This window comes from Ooceraea biroi, chromosome 9, assembly GCF_003672135.1.
Source record: "Ooceraea biroi isolate clonal line C1 chromosome 9, Obir_v5.4, whole genome shotgun sequence".
Taxonomy (NCBI): domain Eukaryota; kingdom Metazoa; phylum Arthropoda; class Insecta; order Hymenoptera; family Formicidae; genus Ooceraea; species Ooceraea biroi.
In genome coordinates this window covers 11266088-11286804 of record NC_039514.1, presented here as the reverse complement: position 1 = coordinate 11286804, position 20717 = coordinate 11266088, and the positions used below count along the sequence as shown (strand labels likewise).

Sequence of the window (20717 nt, the reverse complement as noted above, 5' to 3'; positions counted from 1 at the left end):
ATCGTCATCATGATACATGCGAGAATTCCCGGAAAGAAAAGAAAAGAATTTCCGACAAGGTCTGCGCGACCAATTCCAGTATTCCATTCCTTTTTTTCTTTAAGCTTTGTCCCAAGATTGGCTGAGAATGAAGGGGACGTACCTTACTCCTACAATCTTGATTCTGAGGGCGACTGTGCCCACCGACTAGATTGTGCGACGGCGGGACCGAGGGGGGTTGGTTCTGATTTAGGTTGCGATGAGTGTTGATTTGGACGCGATCCGTATCCCAGGCATTGGCACCGTGAGGGGGTGCTAGCCCGGCTAGCCCCCTCGCCGGCGAGGGCGGACCTACCAAAGCACTGGGTGGCAATGACAGACCGGGCCCCGATACCACTGGCGCTCCCTTACCATTACCAATAAGGGCCCCAGTATCCACGTTTTTTGGACACGATTGCATCGGGCATGGACAACCCTGAAAGGCTGTAGCACGAATAACTCGGTGAATACGCGGTTGATGTCTTTTACGTTTTCTAAACATTCGGTAAAGGGAGAGGGGAACGCGGAAGGTTCAATTCATCGTGAGATTTATAAGCTCCTCATTCTGTTTGAGAACGATGATACTTACGGTCTACGAAAGGTCTTCCCTGAGAATGCAGATATGCCGGATTCGGTGGCGGCGGCGGCGGATGAGGAGGCGGTGGGTAGCCTCCGTAATAAGGTGGCAGATATTCGCCGGGTGGTGGTGGAGGTGGCTGGTAATCAACGACTCCAGGGCCACCTCCGGCGGCCCCGCTACCCGGAGGCGGTCCGCCTCCTCCACCGGACTCCTGATAGCCATAGTATTGCCTGAAAAGATACCCTCCTTATGAAATGCACTGGACAATCGAAGGGCGAATACCAACTCGCGCGCCGGACATCCGCCCCTTCTTATCGACAGCTCTCATTCTCGTTAGGTTTAGAGGTCGGAAGGACCGATACAGAAGGGACGCGCGGAGATATACAACTCGAATTGCTCGCGATCGCTGCGAGAATCTAAATTCTACGGTCGAAAGAAATATTCAAACTGTCGCTTGCATAATTCTTTTGATCGATAAATCTCTTTGACCAATTTAAGGTGAATTTTTCGGTAACGAAAATATCGGATAAAATATAATATTGAAATATTGAAACTTCGGGAATTGGGAGAGATTGGTGGCATTCGGATTTTACCGAATTAAATGTACCAGGAAGAAATTATACAAATATATATATAAAATATGTAGTATCCGAGAATTTTAAATATTCAGGTGATCGGAAAGTCCGTGCCAATCTTTTTAACGAAATTCAAATGTAAAACTTTATATTAATTCTTAATACAAAGTTTTCTGTTTGAATTTTGCTAAAACAGTCAGCACGGGTTTTCTGGTAATCGATGATTTTTTGGTTTTGTAAATCGTTATGGCTTTGGATTATCCGTTTGAATTATCCGGATTTTCGCATTTGTTAGATGAAAATAATTATAATGTCGCACTGTGTTTATTATTAACTGAAAACTGCTTACGAAATAGAGAGAATAATACAGTCTTCTCTAAGGAGAGAGATTTAAGTCATAACAGGAAAAAAACACTGCGAGTAATTTTTATGTTATTCCGCGTCGCCAGTTCATTTCGAGATTTGACAATTGCGTATGTTGAATTGATTTTGTGCAGTTTATCGTGTGTGTGTGTGTGTGTGTGTGTGTGTGTGTGTGTGTGTGTGTCACTCATTTATCAGATATATATATATCTAGATTTAAATAAGGAAGGTAAGAAGTTATTTCATTACTTTTCTATATCCTCTCCTCATATTATGTAATCTCAATCTCGGTTTAAGAATATCTCAAAGAGTGATCTTAAATCGTCAGATTTAATCGCGACGATATAAAAGAATGTAAAACATTTTCCCTATGGAAATGCGAGGTAATTAGATAGTAATTGCATCGAAATTGGCCATCGAGAATTTTCGGAACTTTGCGGCAAAAAGCAACTTTGCCACGCTCCAGTTACAGCTTTCACTTCTCCACCAAAAACAAGATAACGACGGTTTGGAAGAGCCAGCACCATCTGTGACCTAGATGTAATCGCGATGTGGTAGAATATGCTTTTTATCGTGCAGATACGCTTTATAAAAATTATTGAATTGTACGACGACGTTAAAAGAAACGATAATATTAGCACGACTGTATTACCACACTTCCATATTCTTTTACGCAGATTTCCAGCAAGATAGTCGGAACGACGTCAGCATGCGACGTTATCGAGTGCGATTTTATCGCATAGTAGTTGATTTATTTTCGAACAATTTAAAAACTCCATTAGCATTAAAACGTTCACGATGGCGTTTACTTTTGTCAAAACTAATCCGAAACTGCAGGCGGTTGGTCGCGAAACTAGGGTCCCTAGAATGCAGAGTCTGAACATTCAAGTCCCTCAAAATAACGTATATTTATGGTGGAGATATGTAAATAGCAGAAAAAAGTTTCCTTAAAGATATTCCTTAGAACTTAGCAGCTTTTATTATTACAGAAAACTTTTTAAAGACAGCGTAAGTAATAAATGGCAAGATATTGCCATAACTTGCCCTCTAAGAAACGCTTTATTGTATACAGAATGCATTTTGTGTAAACAAATGGAGATAAAAATAGTAAAACTATATAGTAGTAAAACTATAGCCATGCACTCTATATTAAATAACATTTTACTTTACTGATTTATTAAATCAGATTTTATATTATTTTATATGTTTATTTTATTTCTTCCTATGTAACAAAATATATATTTTAATAATATATTTAAATAATATTTTACCTGTTATATCCATAAATCCTCATATACTCCCTTTACAATTTTACTTTTATCATTTTTTAAATGTACGTGCATTTCCGCTACACTTTGATTGATTCCACCATTTTAAGAGACCTGAGAACGTGAATTAATGGAAAGATGTGAGCGAGGTGTCCAAACTCTGTATTCAAGAGACACTAGGCGAAACAACTTTCGTGCCGCGGAACGATTAACGAACGATGATGTTTAAGCGCGAGATACAATCGCGTTTAATTTATTATGTATAACTGCTGTGCGCAATTTGATAGTTAACGTTCATAAATCGCGCTGCGGGCATTTATAAATAAACCACGAGCGTTCGCTCGAAAGAGCGAAGTTGCGGACAGAAAAAAATCTGGCATAACGACGCCGATAACGCTACGACGGGAATACTGTCGGTTTTTACACCACAACGTGATAATATACATATTAAGAATCGCGTTACCCAACGCGAGCAATGATTATTTCGGAAATTACGGCGTCATTTCCGGCAAGCAAGTAGAGAGCGTTACGCGTATGTTCCTTTCGTCTCTTCTTACTCGTGTCATCGTGCGAGGGATCGAACGCGGATACACATAAATCTCTTACCTTCTGTAAGTGGGCGGGTATTTGTAGTAATGCGGCGGATGAGCGTGAGGATGAGAATACGTCGGGGGATAACACAGATCCGGATACTGCGGCGGAGTGCTGTAGTACTGCGGGCAATACGTCCTATAAAAGCCCCCACCTGTAACAAACGATCGTCCGTCCATCCTTGCGTGTTCTATCGGATCCGATGATCACACTGACTCTCGCCAGTGACGAATTAACTCAGGAGTGTTCAGCTCGATAATTAAAATAGACACGTCCGTTCGTGAACGATCAAGGAATATCGTTGGATAAGTGATACATTTTCATTCGAGTTATTCGTTGAAAAAATATTATCTCTTTACGCAATCAACGTCTGAGCCTCGCAGGAGGCCTAAATGTGGAAAGAAGATAATGAAGAGGGTTAAAATAATAGTCAAGCACGCGCGCGCGCGTAAGCACTTTAACTGGTGATTAAATAATAAATTCTGATGCTATAATTGATGTAACATGCTTTAAAAAAATCAATTTGCGCTGAGAGTAATCAGGAATAGCTTCATCTAATGAATAGTAAGTATCCCTTGGTTACGTATCCATCGCTAATAACGCTGTGGCTATCACCAGCGTTATTTGAGGACGATCTTTGCGCGAATGTGCTATACCTGAGAAGATCTTGATAGAGCGCTTGGAGAGATAGCGCTATATTATCGAAGACGCTGATATCTCCATCCAATTAACTCGTGAGTGCTCGCGCTATTAGCCCTCGCACGCTCACGTGAGTGCGCCGCATGATTTAGAGCTGCTCATTACACGCTAATATCTATAATATCTTAACGCGACTTATTACTTATAGAAAAATACTGGCAGTATATTAACTTGATATTAACTTCACGTACTGTTTTCGTCTTGAAAATGACTATTGTACATCTTATCCTTTATATCTCTTTTTTTTGTAAATTTGTAGTACGTTTACGATTCTCTGCAGAAATACGGGAAAAAATTCCATCAAGTACTGCGCGATATCGAATAATCTGTTCACTGCGCGTGAATTTTCAGCTTTTAGTAATAATTCATTTTGCTAAAAATCGCGTAACTGCCACACTTTGAAACAAAAAACTGCTAACGAAATAAAACGTATAAATAAAAAAATGTCTTGCAAAAAAGAAACGCGAGAAAGAATTAAAAGGAGTGCAATGGAAATAAAACGGAGGAAGTTGAGTTGCACATTTTCCAACGTTTCCCTTCACGCACCACTTAGACACGTTGCAATCTTAATATGCACCTGCACGTGCACTCAATGCATTTCCAGCATAGATAATCATGCCACGCTGAGCATTGCACGATAAAATCATTAATGTAAATGCGAGATCTGCTACAGTTTCCTAGCGAGACGTATGACGACATTTGCCAGAGTCGCAAATCTGTTTGATAAATCGAGTTAGCAAAATCTGCCTGATACGTAAACCATAGGAAAGAATATAAAAATATTATAGATATATATAGATTCTGGGCTAATTCAAAATTTGCTCAATCATGAAAGAAATTGTATAATTATCAAATAATCATTTTTGAAAGTTGGAAGACACAAATCATTTTCTGTAATCACAAATAATAAATTTAAAGAGAAAGATAATGCTAAACATTTTTCTCAAATTTTTTAGAGTCTCCAAGCATATTAATGTAAAAAATTGCTTTGACAAAATGAGGCCAACAACGATATTCCTTAATTAAGAGAAGCAATTTCGCATGTTTCCTACAAATTGTGATTATAATGATCGGTAAACACACCTGTACTACTCGTGCCTCCGGAAGTTGTGGAAGTGGCGATCAAATCGTCCGAACCCTCTGAATTTTGTGGAGGCGTGGGCGTCGGTTCCGGAGGTGGACCCTTTACGGGAGGTAAGGTTGGCGGTGGTGGCGGCGGGTGCTGTATCAGTGGACCAGCCGGCTGATAATACCCTGTAAACAAAAGAGCAGCGTGTGCACTTTCTTAATTGATTGTCGCTTGTTCCTAATTTTATTGCGATATTGCCTTGTAAAGTGTTGTACGATCACGTCATCCCGTTAACCGAGATATTTTTAAACGGCAAAGTTCAAGTCATTGAAAAGAGTTTAACAGAGCACACGGTTACGCAATCACATATATTTTCAAGTACAATTTTTACAATATTACATCTATATTAAATTCACAATAGATTATTTTGCGAAATAGTTCGAAAATCTAACGCTTTGCACGAAATTGAGGTCTCTGTATTTTATCAATTGATTACTTGATTTTTTTTATACCTGATTACTAACGTAATCCTTCGTACGTACGAATGACGACATAGTTTTCGACATAATTTCTGCGATTCTACATAGAAATTACAGTAGAGTTTATGCAGTTTTGCGTACGTTAAGTACATTAGCAAACGAGTAGCATGAATCGCGCCGCTGATAGGATAATCTCAAAGCGTTATGCTTCAATGGCTCATAATCGTGGGAGCGCAAATAAGTCACGTTAGGTCTGCAATCTCCCCTTTCGTTCAGATTCACCCCTCGGCTTGGCATTACTTATTTTTCGACACCGTCGCCGTATCGATTCGCGGACGTTCTAGCGTTTTAATGAAATTTAAAAAAAACTGAATTCAACAATTCAACTTCCAAAGCTATCTAAGCCGCACAAATGCGTCGCTGAATCGCGCCGCAGCAGCAATTGCAGCGACATCGGCGGCTTCCTCGTTTTTCAAACGAGCGAACGAGCGAACGAAACCGGCTTTCTCCGCGTGAGAAGATCCGACGATCCCCCGCTGCATATCGATTATCTGAAAGATCGTTCGCCATTTACTTCGCCCAATCACGATTCCACTCTATGTAGGTTAAACGCGCCTCGCGTTCGTGCTCACGCACGTCGACTCCGCGCGCGGAGCCGCGCCGACGAGAGACGGGCGCAGCATCCGAGAGCACTCGCGGAGATCTGATTGGAGCCGGATGGCGCGGACGGAGTTCTCTCGTCAGACAAAAGTGCACGAGACGCCTTCTGTCTGTTCGATTAGCGGCGCGTTCCTATCACGGATTATTAAACGGTATCAATTGTTGAAAATTGCAAGCTCGAACCGATGCAGTTTTGTTCTTGCTGCATCGAGGAGCCGCTCGAGTTACTTTATACTTTTGGCATAAGATATACGTTTCTAGTATATTTTATTTGTATGCAAATTTTTGCGATGTTTATTATATAAAAAGTCGATATATTCTTGTGTTTTTATTTTTCTTCTTCATTCTATATTAATTCATATTAATTGAAGATAATTTAAAAGAAGATTAAGCTGATAATAAATGCTTTACCGAAAATCGAGCGACAATTGAGCATTGCGTGTGATCATCGCATGGTGCAAGAAAATAGAGCCAAATTCACAGAGAGGCTTGATCAACGCTAACTCGAAAGCAGGTTTACGATTCTCATTGTCGCACGGCGAATTAGCAATTTGGAGATTGGCAGCGTACACTCGTTTGCGACATGTTAATGCAAATTTACGCGCTACTTCGCACATACATCCAATGCGATCGTTGATAACGTCCGTGTGCAGCTTGTTGATTCCATTGCATAATCGAATCGGGCATCAGACGTGAAATGTCGCAGCTTCCGCGCGTACGTAAGCAGAAAGCCGCGTTTCGCAAGTGCGCAAACCAAAGAAACCGACACCCGACTTTCTCGAGTATCCTTTATCGGAAACCAGCGTGCAGTCGAAGATAAAGATTGACACACACGCTGGTGATGTCACGCGATTTTACTTGCGCGCCCTGTTACTGTTTAATGCCGAATCTGTTAACGAATTGTAGCCAAGCGAATTTGTAGCTCCAAGCAATGTTTTTTGATGTTTTAATAAAAAAAATAATACACAGATGATTGCAAAGTTTTTGGAAAAATGTGTTCTTGTGAATTTAACTAAAGATTAGACTGTGTTCCAGATCTTTTTAAATTTTAAGTGATTTTTCTTTGAGAACAAATCATGCGTTTGGCTGTAAAACATATTTGCGGTTGCAATATCGAATTGCGTTATTCGATTAATTAATATATGCGAACGTAATTGCTCGCGTAATATGATTTAACGCGATGTCACTGCACGCAGTGGCTCGAATTAATTGGTAATTTCGGAAAAACAATTATTCAGCCAACACGTGTAGACGAGCCGCGAATGGAACAGTGGGGCGCCGAAAGGCCAAAGTTGAAGACGGATGCCGGTCTCTGTGAATGACGTCACGCGACAATCGATACTGCTTGCGCACACCGATAGCGAATGCCGAACCGTTGCCGTCGAATTCATTAACCATTTAATATGGTTTTCCGGCGGGCGTTGCGAATCTCTGCAATCTCGCCGCGCGAAATAAAAAGAAAAGAAGTTTCCACTGCTGCACCGTGAACGTCACGAATATTTCAGAGGCGCGTTGCATTTATCACGAGCGTTAAATTCGCGCGACCCTCTCGATTTCGTAATCATAAAATCATCTTGTTAAACGTAAGACTCGAGAGTCGTTCTAATCATGACTTAATTGAGAGGTTTAATTGAAAGATCAGTTATTTGGACAATTTCATTTAATAGTATTTTTTAACGTATAAAGCTGTAATATTTAAAAAAATTACTTCAGGGCATGGTACGAACTTTTATTCATCTCTGATTCCTCATCAACCGTTTAATCTCGAGCCTCAATTCGGTGCTCATCTAATTAGACGACGGGGACTGTCTCCTGTTAAAGTTTCTTAAATAAAATGCCTCGTACTTTGCTGGTAATACGAGTCGGAGATTACCGCAGTACCAGGGGCACCTCGCTAAATCATTTGCACAATCACTCCGTTAAATTTAATTCAATTCGGCCTTCAGTCCCGCCGCTTTAGCCGCCAAGTAACTCCAACTTGCAGCGCAAGCAAGCGAGCCGAGCTTCCCCCGCGAAACCGCGGTAAACACAGAAATGGCAAACAACAGGTTACTAATTCACCTCGTATCGCCAGTGGCAACGAAAGGCGCTCACGCTCCGGGATTAAACTAATTAATTCCACGTAATTTCGCGGGTGCGACGCGTCGGCGTGATGACGAGGAGGAGGTCAAAGTCGACGTCTACAGCTGGGCCAAGGATGTCGCGCGACCGACTTGTGCATCCGCGGCCCGGATGTCGGCGAGGGCGCGAGGATCAGGATGACGAAGGAGGGAAAAAAGAGGGAGCAAAAAGAAACGAAACCTGAGTCGTCGCGTACACGTGCGCGACCGCGAGGATTGCCAGGGTAAAAGAGCAAGGAAGAGAGAGGCTGAGCGAGAAAGGGAGAGAGATTCTTCTGCGGCTGTATCGGAACAATTCAAGGATACCGCGAGGACATCGTCTACGCGTATTAAGGCCGTCGGGACTGGTTCGGGAGCGTGGAGATACGCCGCGCAGATAGGTAGGTAGATATGTACGTACGCGCGCGCGTTTCACGCTCCTCCGCTTCGGGATCGTTTCGCGAGTAGCTCGAAAATTCAGCCTGGATATCCAAATGTCCTTATACCATCGACCCCAAAGCGGCGACGAGCCGCTTCGTTTCGTTATTTTACCGGTGAAGCTTCGATGCGAGTGAACATTTATTGCAAGAGAATCAAATTTTTTCCTGTCTCTTTTTTCTTTTTTTATGTTGAAAACATTTTTATTATGAGCCACGCGCATTCTCTCTCTCTCTCGTTGCTTACGATCGAACGAACTTTTGCGTCTCTCCGCTCTTTTCGTGGATGGAAACGTGTCTGTTGGACATTTTTGACTTTACGTGAGTGTGCGTTGTTGATTACGTAATGATTTTAATGATAATATTTCTCGTTTACGCGGCGAACACGCAACGCGTCCGGATTTATCCGCTATCTAGCGGTCGACACACTATCTAGATTCTAGATCATTAATGACTGAATGAAATCATTGCGAGCGATGGCGCATTTTGCTCGTGGCTGAATTAAATAATCACGAACGCGACAGTCACCGTGACGTGGCGTAGCTGCAGTACAGCTTGTTAACAAAATCGACGTTTAGACATTAGCGCGTGTAAGTGGCGTCAGACCGGACTACACGAAGATCAATCATAGGACACAAGAGCGAAATGCATGAAACCCGCTCAGATGGACGTCCGGCCATTGTCAATCAATCTACATTTCCAGGTAGTTGAATTAATATAAAATGCACTCGATTAAATTACGAAACGCTAAACAAATGTGAAATGATTAATCAATAAAAAAGATCATGTAATATAGATAATTAGACTCTATAAACGAGTAGAAATATTTTATCATCATTTTATTAAGTATGATAAAAGCAACATTGTAGCCTAACCTCAATATTGTAGGAGGCCTAAAACAGTCTTTGACAAGTTCGCTAGCTTCAGCTAATAATATAAATCGATACATAATTCACGTCGAAACAAATCGTCGATAATTACGTAATACAAACCTTGAATAAATAATTGCTCACTGATAAATTATCAAAAAAAAAAGAGAAAAAGAGAAGAGGTGCCTTGTTTTGTCCATTAATTCATCAAATAACTCCGCCATAAATTCATCGGCGGTGATTGCGTGAAGGAAATGAATTACTTGTCATATCGGCCACAGGTTCAGACTCAAACGTCTCTTGTGGCGTGGCGTAAGAATGTAAATAAGAATGAAAACGCGGCGCGCGTCTTCCGCGATAGCGATCCGATGCGATGCGGTTGTCCCGACAAAGTCGCTCCGATCCGCGGCCCACACTACTACACCATCACCATCACCATCACCACCATCCGTTTTATCCCCGTGTATCGGCGCGGCAAAAGTCTCGTACGACGACCGGCGCTCGTAGCCTAGAGAAGTCAAGGACCCGAGGAGCACGTAGGTGCTGGCGCAACGTTGCGGTGTCGTTGGACTCGGAACAGAGAGAGTGAGAGAGAGAAAGAAAGGGAACATTGAGAAGGGGTCCCCCGGGTCCCTTTCTGATTCGCTCCATGCCCGGTGGCGCGTGTTCACGCTCCCCAAAACTGAAGGAGGCGACGACGAGCATCGTTGTCATCGCCATCATCATTATCGTCGTCGTCGTCGTCGTCGTCGTCGTCGTCGTCGTCGTCATCGTCGCCGTCGTGGGATCATGAGGTCGGATTCCCGATCGGGCCGGAAATTCACGAGATCAATGGTGACGGTGGTAGCGCGCGCGCGACCTCGGCACGCGATCGATAATCCGGCGAATATTCGGCCCTTTAACCACCGTCATCCGATACGCGGACGGGGGGAGGACCGGGAGGGGTTGATAAGGACAGCGGAATGGATGGGCGATGCGTCGCCGTGAGGTCGATAGCCCAGATCGCGTTGCGGTAACGCAAATCGAATAACGAGTTCGCAGTAGGGACGATCCACTGCAACACGAACTCGGCCGAGTCGTTTACGGTAAGCACGCTCTTCTCTTGATTTCTCAGAGAAAGAGAAGCGACGAACATTTTAACGGCGTAGGAACACAGGAGTCAAGATTAGCAACGAGTTACTCGGCATAAATTTGAATAAACTTAGTATTTTTTGAGTTATACGTATGTTAAAAAATTATGGGATTTGTGGGATATTCAGACTCGGCAAGTATATCGAAGAACGAAATCTCTTCGAGATTTATATCGATATATTGTTGTATGCGATCGCGATTGGTGACCCCAAGCGTTGCTGTAACTTGCCCTCGTGATCTACGTAATATTATCGTATGGCAACAACATCAAGGAACAGAATACTAGTAATGGCACGAAATAAATACATGTATATATATATATATATATATATATATATATATATATATATATATATAATGACTGATTGTCATGTAAATCTTGCGCTCGAGAACGAGAAGAATTTACGATCACCATGCCGTAGACTTTAGATCAACGATATGCAAATTTCCGATTGTTCGGTCCTTAACCGATTATGCAATATTACTGCGTGTAACGCACGCAATGTCCTACATTTTTACATGGGGTATTAACGATAAGGTTATTAGCGGGCAATCGCGAAAATTACGTTAACGTTATTAACGTTATTAAAACCGAGATAAAGCGATCATGAAAAGCATTAAAAACTTGTAAGGAAAAATATCAATTTTAGATAACATAAAAAAGAATTTTATATCTACGCAGTCACATAAATTTCTAGCAAAATATGAAGTTAATTAATCACGTCTCGTATCTCTCATTGTCAGACATATTAAAATTATACACATCTAACCATAATCATCAAAATCAAGATACTTAGATTCTTCGCTTCGCTTCGCATGATTATGACGAAAATCGAGCAAATCGACATATTTCCGATACATTCAAATAATTAACTGCGAATCGCAGGAACTTCTCGCAATGTCTCTTGCAAGCGGGTTGGAGATCCACGTAGTGGATAAAATGGCTTTAATTCTTAGCCCCTTATAACGAAGCGTAAAAAATCGCCCGGCAGAGTCGTCCGGTGGATTTCGACGGATTAAGGAGAAAGCCCGTAGTACTGATAACGCTACTAAGCGGCGCTCGATAATTGAAGGCTTCAAACGTGCAGGCACGTTCGTGTGCCCTGTATATGAGTACGAGAGCATTCAACAACACTGCAGGAAACAGCACAGGGAAAGTTGCTGAACTCGAGCGCGAGCGCGCAACAAACTCCGGGCTAACTTTAACTTAAATCTTGTTCGGAATATCGTTAACGACACTCGTAATCTGAATAGTTATTAGGAGTCATCCTCCCCCGCGTCTTATAAATAACACGCGAACACGCGCAACGTATTTTTGATCGTTATCCGCGTACCGAAAGGAAAATGAATTCTTATTTATCGATGGCCCTCGCTAACGGACGGCCATCGATAAGTGATTCCGCAACGATAGAGAGCAATTCGTGCTGGCAGTAACGCGCATTTATCAAGAGGCAATTACAAACAGCCCGTAATTGGCCTGTAAAGCGCTCGCCGTCGTCGTCGTCAGTGAAGGATGCAGTTTCCCACGCGACACGAAGGTTAATAAAACGCTCGTTGAAGGGATCAATTTTTCGATCGAGCTGCAAGTCGTCAATTACTGTCGCGCGCGCTCTTGGACACCCTTTACTTTCAATGCGCGATAATTCATTCGCGACACTCCCGATAAGATCGGCCACGACTCTCTCTCTTTCTTTCTCTATCTATCGTCGTCTCAAGGCTCTCAAGGCTGGACCCGTTTAATCCGCTCCTGGCTAATTTCCATTGAGTGCACTTGCTAATTAATTATTAATACAATTATTAATTACCATTTAAATTACGTGCAAGTGGTAGATACGTCAGGAGACGCCTTCTATCGTTTCGACATGCTTGATTTGCTTGGAGCAACAAAACACAAGTGACAAGATGTGAGATAAGTGCAAGCAAGCAGGAACACTGGGATTTAGGAGTTCATTAAGCAACCAATAATTTGAGCGATTGTATAACACGCGATACACATATCTCCCTTTGGGGTAATATTGTGTCATGATGCTATACTGACATCACTGACAGCCGTTGGGTAACGCTCGATATTTCTCGATGACTCTTTTTATCCGCGTGTCTTAGCCTTTGACACCGCGATACATGGAAACTGGTTTTAGATACGTCTTATGCGCCTCCTCGCTCTTGCTTGCTTTTCTTGAAACGGCAGCCCGACGAAAATCAACAAGTTATCTTTGTTTTATCACTTGATGGAATGGATATAATTGCACGTGCGCAAATAATTTAATAAGCACGAATAATCATAAGTGCACAGAGCTTTTTGTCGAAAAAAGATCGTTTATTCTGCTCTCTACCGTCAATTAAGAAATTAAAAATTTAAGTAATAATTGGATGCTCCAATTTCATGTATGTTGATTCTCGGTCCGCTATATTTTTTAGAATACGTTTAACTATTTTACGAAATGTAATTTATTCGTCAACTGATACATCGCAATAGCAAATCTAAATGCGCATCATATTTTCTTTGGCAAGCACATAGTCTATCTCGATTCTCTCTTTTTGTTTTCACATCCGTTCCATTTATTTTCGATATTTATTACTTCGTATAATTTGTTCCGTAAGATTCCAAATTTTAAATAGCGCATGTTATTAGATTTCCTAAAAGTAAGCGAATGGAGATTCCTCAACTCCAAAACTCGAGTCAATTAGCCCGGTGAAGTTTTCATTGCAATTTCTATTACAAATCATTCATTTTTAATCAAAATAATCAAAACGTACGATCGATATCTACTAATATCTACCACTAATAATATCTAGGACAATTAAAAACATATTCATCCACATGTGCGATGTGATGACATAACAATTACCATGGGATATAGAATGCTATATCCCATATCAACTGACTATAAGAAATGGATACTAATTCTATGCATTCTAAATTCGCGATTATGACGTGAAATTTTGCTAATGACGTGCGTAGGACCCGCGGCGAGTAGTCCAGTCAAAAAGCTCGCCAACAATTATGGTTCCTCCTCGCGATGGCGTGGGATGCCAAGGGAAAATATGGTCGAGCCATGGCGACACGTGCGGAACCGACGAAAGCAGTCCGTTCACCTCGTCCGTCGCGCGTAAAGGCAATGACGTCAGTCATCTGCGAGGATATTCGACGAGCGATTCGATCACGTAACGAAACCAGGAAGCACCGAACTAGCTGCTGTATCACTGTGCGAGAGCCGGTTGAAGACCGTATCATCAGATAAATCGATCGTGGATTCTTTCTTTCTTTTTTCTTTTCTTCTCTTTTGAGGATATCGCACGATCACGGACGCGCATGATTGCCGTTCATTCAACTACGCGGGATCTAGATTTATTAAGTCTTCTCAATCTTAATCTTGCAGTACCGAAATTTCTTGTTTGCCTCTAAATTATCATCTTCCGGGCACACTCGAGACGAGGAAAAAGAAAGAAAGAAAGGAAGAGACCTTAGAGATTAATCAGAATATTTACATCAGCGTTACATTATTCTGTGATCTCTTCATGATTATTTGATAAGATAACTTTGGCAAATCGACAAATGAGAGACAAATAGGAAAGAGTCTTCGTAAAGTTCTCAAGCAGGATATGAGCAAGATTAAGAAGACTTGTGCGTTCTAATAGCGAAACCTCGTGACAATCTTCTCAACGTTATCAACGATCAAGGAACGAGAGCTTTTCCGCGAGTTGAGCCTTGCTGGCGTAAATAGATAGCGGAGCTTCGTTACGCCTCGTCTAATTTCAAATCGACTTAATTTAATAGGATACAGTGGATCACGACTTGCATTATTGTGCTGTAAATCGCTGGCGTAGCGTGCGCGCATTCTTCTCTTTTTGACTGGCGCTTCACGAGTCGACTTCCACACGGTTTTTGACCCCCATGGGTGATGGCATGGGGAGACGACAGAGCGGCGAGCTTTTATGCTACCAGCCTTGGAAACGGCCGTTCTCATTATTCACGAGTTCGGCTCAGTTTAAGCCACGCTGCCCGTACGATTATAGCTTTATTCTCTAAGCCCACTGTCGAGCAACACAATTAAACTTTGTTGTGCAGTCGCGCATCGCCAGGATGAAGACACTCAAGAAATTAATTATGTTTGTTCCGTACACGAGCGCGCGGATACACCTCGCTCCGTCAGATTTACCAAATTCAATTTTGCGCTCGCAAAGATCTGTCCCGTTGCAGCCTTCATTGTGGCAGCGTGATGCCAGGCAGGATGCTCTCGGCACCGTTCTCCTTCGGACTTTGCGTGTAACATTTTACCGCGCGCTTTCATTACGGACTTTCTCTTATCAAATAATCTTTCAAACTCGTATCGGCCTTCTCGTAAATGCGTAGATATTAATTAATGCCGACTGCGCTCTCTAATCGATTCGGCATCTTTCTCCAGGGAAGCAGCATCAAAGTGAAGCTTTCAGAGTGGGTTCAATTGCAACGACTAGCGATCAGCGTCGATATAATCGTTTCTAATCTGAGGATAACTCGTTGATCGATTAATGCACGTCGATCGCGAAAATCAGGGACAATTATCCGCGCGTAGATTCATCGTCAAGCGACTGTCGAATCGGAGTCACCGTGTCATGCGATTCAGCCCTCTTTGGAGGGAGACACACTTTCCTTTCCATCGCGGGGATCGTCATTAACACCTGCTTTCGCGGCTTTCCGCGGCTGATTACGCGTTCGGTAATAGCTAGATACGAACATGCACGAGCGTGATACCGCACGGGCGGATTAAATGCTACGTCGTGGGGACATGTCGACACCACCGGCGGAGGATTTTGTGCCGTTAGTAGGCCAGCGACTTCTCATCATCATCAGCATCGTCGTCGTCGTCGTCGTCGTCGTCGTTGTCGTCGCAGCGCGCGTTCCGTTTTCGTGTCTCGGCGCGCGTCGCCCGCTCGCGCCAAATCCGCCCGACGAGGCGGCTGAGACGGGTCGACACGCTCGTCCATTTTGTCGCTCGCGGCGTGGATTAAGCTCTTAAGACGTGGGTATACCGGAGGATCCCTAAAGGGGAACGGATATTCATGAAAGCAGAAAGAGGAGAGAAGCGCTGCGCGCTCGACTCGCCGTTCTCCTCTTACATGGATATTAATACCAGAAAGTTTCCTCGAATATTCCGAATCACTTTTTCATCTCTGGCTTCGTGAACCAATCTGAAGATCGTTCTCTTAAACACCGGAAAACCGATAATTGACCGAAATTGTACGATTAGATCAAGTTCTTCGAGAAAGCGGGCTTTCTCTTTTTTCTGTCCTTTTTTTCCGGCGTTATCGGATTTTTTTTATCGAAGACTCGTATCTTGCACGATTTAGTTACGATAGCAATCTGCAGCAACGTGCTTGCACGACAGCACGGGGATACGGCGCTCAGGTGTGAACAACAGCGCGGCTTGTCACGGCGTGGAACACTCGCGTGAATTAAGCTGGATGCGCGATCGCTTCATTTCGATGTGTATATTCCACGCTCCATTTCTCGTTGATCCGTGATAAACGACGGCTCTCTCGAGCGGAACGTTATAAATCGCCTTGATCATGTGTACGGTCGATTGTAAAGCGTTTACGCGGTCTTCTGACGTTGATACAGATTAGCTAGTCATCCCGCCAGAAACTGAGGACCTCTCTCCCATCAATCTCGACGCGTCGATCGCGACGACGAAGCTATACAGGATCTAACTGTTTCGGCTTTGTTTGCCGCACAAAAGACCTTTTGTGTAGTTAACACTCTATTTCCTCAAATTTTTACGTAATCTACCAAATCTCGAAAAATTTATTTTATGAACAACCCATTGAAAAACAAAAAATACCTTCAAGAAATTTATTTTTAAAAAATTGTACAGGGGAAAAAAGTAGAAGAATATCAAATCATTATTTCCTGAATTCATTAGGTAAAATTAGTAGATAGATTTAAGGTAAAATGCGCGATAAAAATCGTAGTTGTGATAACAGCTGATCTGCATACTTAAAACCGATATTTGGCTAATGAAAATTGAATGTGGTCTGCAGAATATAAGATTGATAGAGTAAATTAGTAAAATATCGGATGATTTATTGAATCGGATTAAGCACTAAATGCGGGATGTTAAATGCCGAAGTCGGACTCGCTAAAAAGATCGATGTGGTTGTAGCGGCCGAAAGGGAGATAAATCAAACGCATCGCAAACAATCGAAATGCGTGCCGTGGCACATGACACCGGCGGGGATTTGTGCCGTTAGTAGGTCAACAACTTCGCGTTCTGTTTTCACGCTCTGTGGATTTTGTTCTCGCTAAAGTTACCGACGAGATGAGGTGCGGGGGCATCGAGCGAGCGAGCGGGCGCGTGTAGCCGTAGGTGATCGACCCGATCAAAAGTTTATATGTACTATTAATGAGACTAAAGCAGATATAAGCTCTAAGAGCGTTGTCTATATGTATATATATAATATAAAGTTGTTTTTAGCGTTTTAGTCGTCAAACTGTTTGTTAAAATTTAATTCTGGTGAACTGAATTCGTTCGAGCATTAATATGTTCTCTTTGGGAAATTTTATCGACAAACAATGTCCACAAAATACTTTAATTTAAATACTACGTGAACTTTTCCAGTATGAAGAGTAACATCTAAGAATAAAACATTTTTATCGTTTTGTTGAAATGTTCGATATGGTAAGTCTACGAGGAATGAAATTTTTATCTGTCACATTCCACCGTACGATAACATTTGTCCGCTGAATACTACGGATAAAATACGACGTGTAGACAGGCGATTCTTTCACGTGCGAAATGAGCGACTGCGTCTCATCGCGAGTAGATTTAGCGAGAACGAAATATGTCCCGCGTGAAAACGTGGCGAGGCCTGGCCTACTAACGGCACAAATCCTTCACGATGGCGGTGGCGTGTTTCCTCCTGCCATGCTGTTCATTATACTTATTCATGACTGTTGGCCGAATCTGCTCCCGCTTCATTATCGCCACTTTAACTGTCATTCGTTTTTCATTCGCAACATAAATTTCTATGTTAAAACGAAAGCGAAACTCGCTATAATCGATGAATATGTATATAAAAAAAATCATATTTTCTTTCATAATTCTAGACTTGTTGGCTAATTTTCTTTTTAATTTAATTAGATTCCTTATTTGCGTATAAGTTACGTTATTTTATATCAATTTTGTCAAAGAAATTATTTGATGTATCAAACTTGTTCCAAGTTTGATCCCTCTACATGATAGTAGTTGAAAAAAGATTATTCAAAAAAGTCAAATTTCTCCCTTCAAAATTGTTGGAAGTCACTAGTTATAACTAGCTTAGATTATTTTTTGGTTTGTATAGAGGGCACCACGTGGGTTTTGTTAATAGCGGCATGTATGCCGGTGTATCTATGTTTGTTTTATAATTCGAGCTTTTCCTTTTTGTTTTAACGTTTTGAAAATTGTGTGTGCCCTCAAAGAGCTTGTAGTAAGAATAAATATAAACGCATATATATTGTTCAAGTGAGTGTGATTATTTCCACAAGACTGACACACATCGTGCGCTCAAGTGTTAACAAAAATACATAGCTACACGAAAATATGATTACTCAGTTACATTATTTTTACTCGCGAGTTTACACCTTATATGTTATCCTTGTTAATAATTGCGTCGCTTTCGAGCTGAAGACGTTCTTCGAACCGAAGCTTGGCGGAAAGTAACTTCACCCGGATTCGGCCGTGCGCAAGTTCATTATTAAAAGATTAATCGCGGAATTTCCGTCGTCGGAGTTTCGTTGAGGACGGTAAGGGATCATCCAACGGCGAGCTCTCGCATCGAGTGATAATCGCTGGATAGTAGAGGAACGCTTGGAAACAGCAATCCGTTCTTCGATATAGTCCTTTTCGCGTATGGAGGTGATTCCTTGCAATCATCGTGATTACCAGCGGCAGGTTCGAGCAGTTAACGGAGAGGAGCCGTCGAAGAGTAACTATCGACCCACGGAGAACTGCAAGCCGGCTGCGGGACACTACCGTACGGTTTATGCCGTTACTGGGTCAGCTCGTTCGAGCGCGTTCAAGAGCCGAAAAGAAGCCAACGGCCGAGTTGAGTCGATCATAATTAGCCTGCGGTTAATCTCCATTTGCTGTTCGATATCGCCGAGCGATATCGAAGAAGGGGGAAGCAGTGCTTTCTTGACGGAAGCGACCCAAAGAGCCCTGTTGTTGTTGGTACTTTCACCCTGCACCTTCCTGCGATCTTCCGCGGAATTTCCGAGTTTCCATGCTTGGAATGGAAATAATGAATCGATAAAAATGGACAGGAAAGCAACATTTCTATTGCAAATTTTACTTTTTTTGTATAATATCTTATGGAAAGTTTTTATGTAAAAAGATATACATATAAATTAGAAGAGCACTGAGACGATAAATGGAGATGAGATCTGGTGATTTTTCATTTTGGAGTTGGAGATCGTATTCTAATATCGTATTCTTTGATTTTGTATTGTTTTTTTAAAATTTTTCTCAGTAAAATAACTCCTTTTCACTTGGCTGTAAATCTTTCCGACGAGGGAGTTGTAGAAGCTCAATTTTCTACTTGCCATATCGTAGTTTAAAGATGTTTTCGTTGATGTTTTGAACGCAAGCGAACATGTTGAAGTTGTGTATCTGCGATACTTTAGTAAAAGAGAGAGACTTCTGCTAAATTATAGTCGAAAAGTAAACGATTCCGAGTCTCGAATCGTAAAATAATTTGGCCCATCAGAGAAAGTTATATATGTACTCTCTGCGTATTATATATCGCATGTTGAAAACAAATCTCGACGATCTGAATCCCCGCCGATTTTGTTGAGCTTCGGTGCACATATGTGTGTTGTGCAGCGCGCGATTGCAATTCAGCAGAGCGAAATATCCGTCGAACGTTCGTCTTACTTCCGCTAGTTCCGTAAGTTTTATTTAGGAAGTAAAAGGAGAGACTCGCTCGTAAAAAACACTCGACCAGCCGCGATGACGATAAAATAAATTCGCGCTCGATTTACAGCTTCTTGTAAGAGATATCTCGACACTATGTTCCACTTGTCTCGAGACTAAACGGAAAAACACGTTATTTTTGCGAACTGCGGAAGATCCGGTTATCCGTAGATTTCTACTTGTTATCGACCCGTTAACTCTTGCAGTTAACTCTTACAGATCTCGATAGAGCACGGAAGTTATAGACGAAAACGTTCAAGTGACTGAGAATCTACATTTCAGGATCCGTTCTTCAGACAAACGCGAAGTCGCAGGCGCGACTCTCTTTAAATCAAGCGAAAACAACTTTACGTACTTGCTGGACATGCGGCAAGATTATGCGGGCCTCTAGATCGCCGGTAAAATTCGCGTTCTACCGTTACTAGGCCAGCTTCTACGCGCGAGTGTGCTCTATTTTCACCAGCGTGCGGCGAGTATGACGGCCGCTTCGTTCGGTCGTGCGATCGCATCAAGAAGAATATCATGATGCATTAAAACCGGGGTCCAGCGTCGCATCGCGCCTTGCTCGTTTATCAATTTCAAGACGGCGCCGCGCCTTTCGAAACCCTTTCCGTTTCTCGCCTCTCGACGCGCCGCTCGATAGCTTGAACCGTTTAGATCGAGTGAGATGCGCATCGTCTCGCGTGTCTTCTTGCGCGTGAGACGGGATGCTCTCGACACCGGACGTAGTAATCCAGTGGAGTCTCACTCTTCCATGGCGGGGAAATACCTTTCACGGGAAACTCTTGGTAACGCTCATGTACGCTTGGAAATATGAAAATACGTTGCGTTGAAAAAGCGAAATTTGCGTCGCATTCATTTTCTGTTTGAAGAGACGCGATATCTTCATTGTGTGCATCACGATGGAAATTTCATTGTTTCGTGAACTGAAAATGAATGGTGCCTT

The 20717-nt window shown here is 42.3% G+C and overlaps 1 protein-coding gene across 3 annotated transcripts in view; it reads right to left on the bottom strand.

The window, feature by feature from the left end:
• The window catches only part of LOC105281587, a 103771-nt gene that overhangs the window by 8478 nt on the left and 74576 nt on the right, over window positions 1-20717 (bottom strand). For all 3 annotated transcript variants that reach the window (XM_011342895.3, XM_011342897.2, XM_011342896.2), the window contains exons 5-8: window positions 5178-5348; window positions 3411-3549; window positions 608-828; window positions 143-462 (exon numbers count right to left, since the gene is read on the bottom strand). In XM_011342895.3, coding sequence (XP_011341197.1) covers window positions 143-462; window positions 608-828; window positions 3411-3549; window positions 5178-5348 — 851 coding nt within the window. The remainder of the gene's footprint in view (window positions 1-142; window positions 463-607; window positions 829-3410; window positions 3550-5177; window positions 5349-20717) is intronic.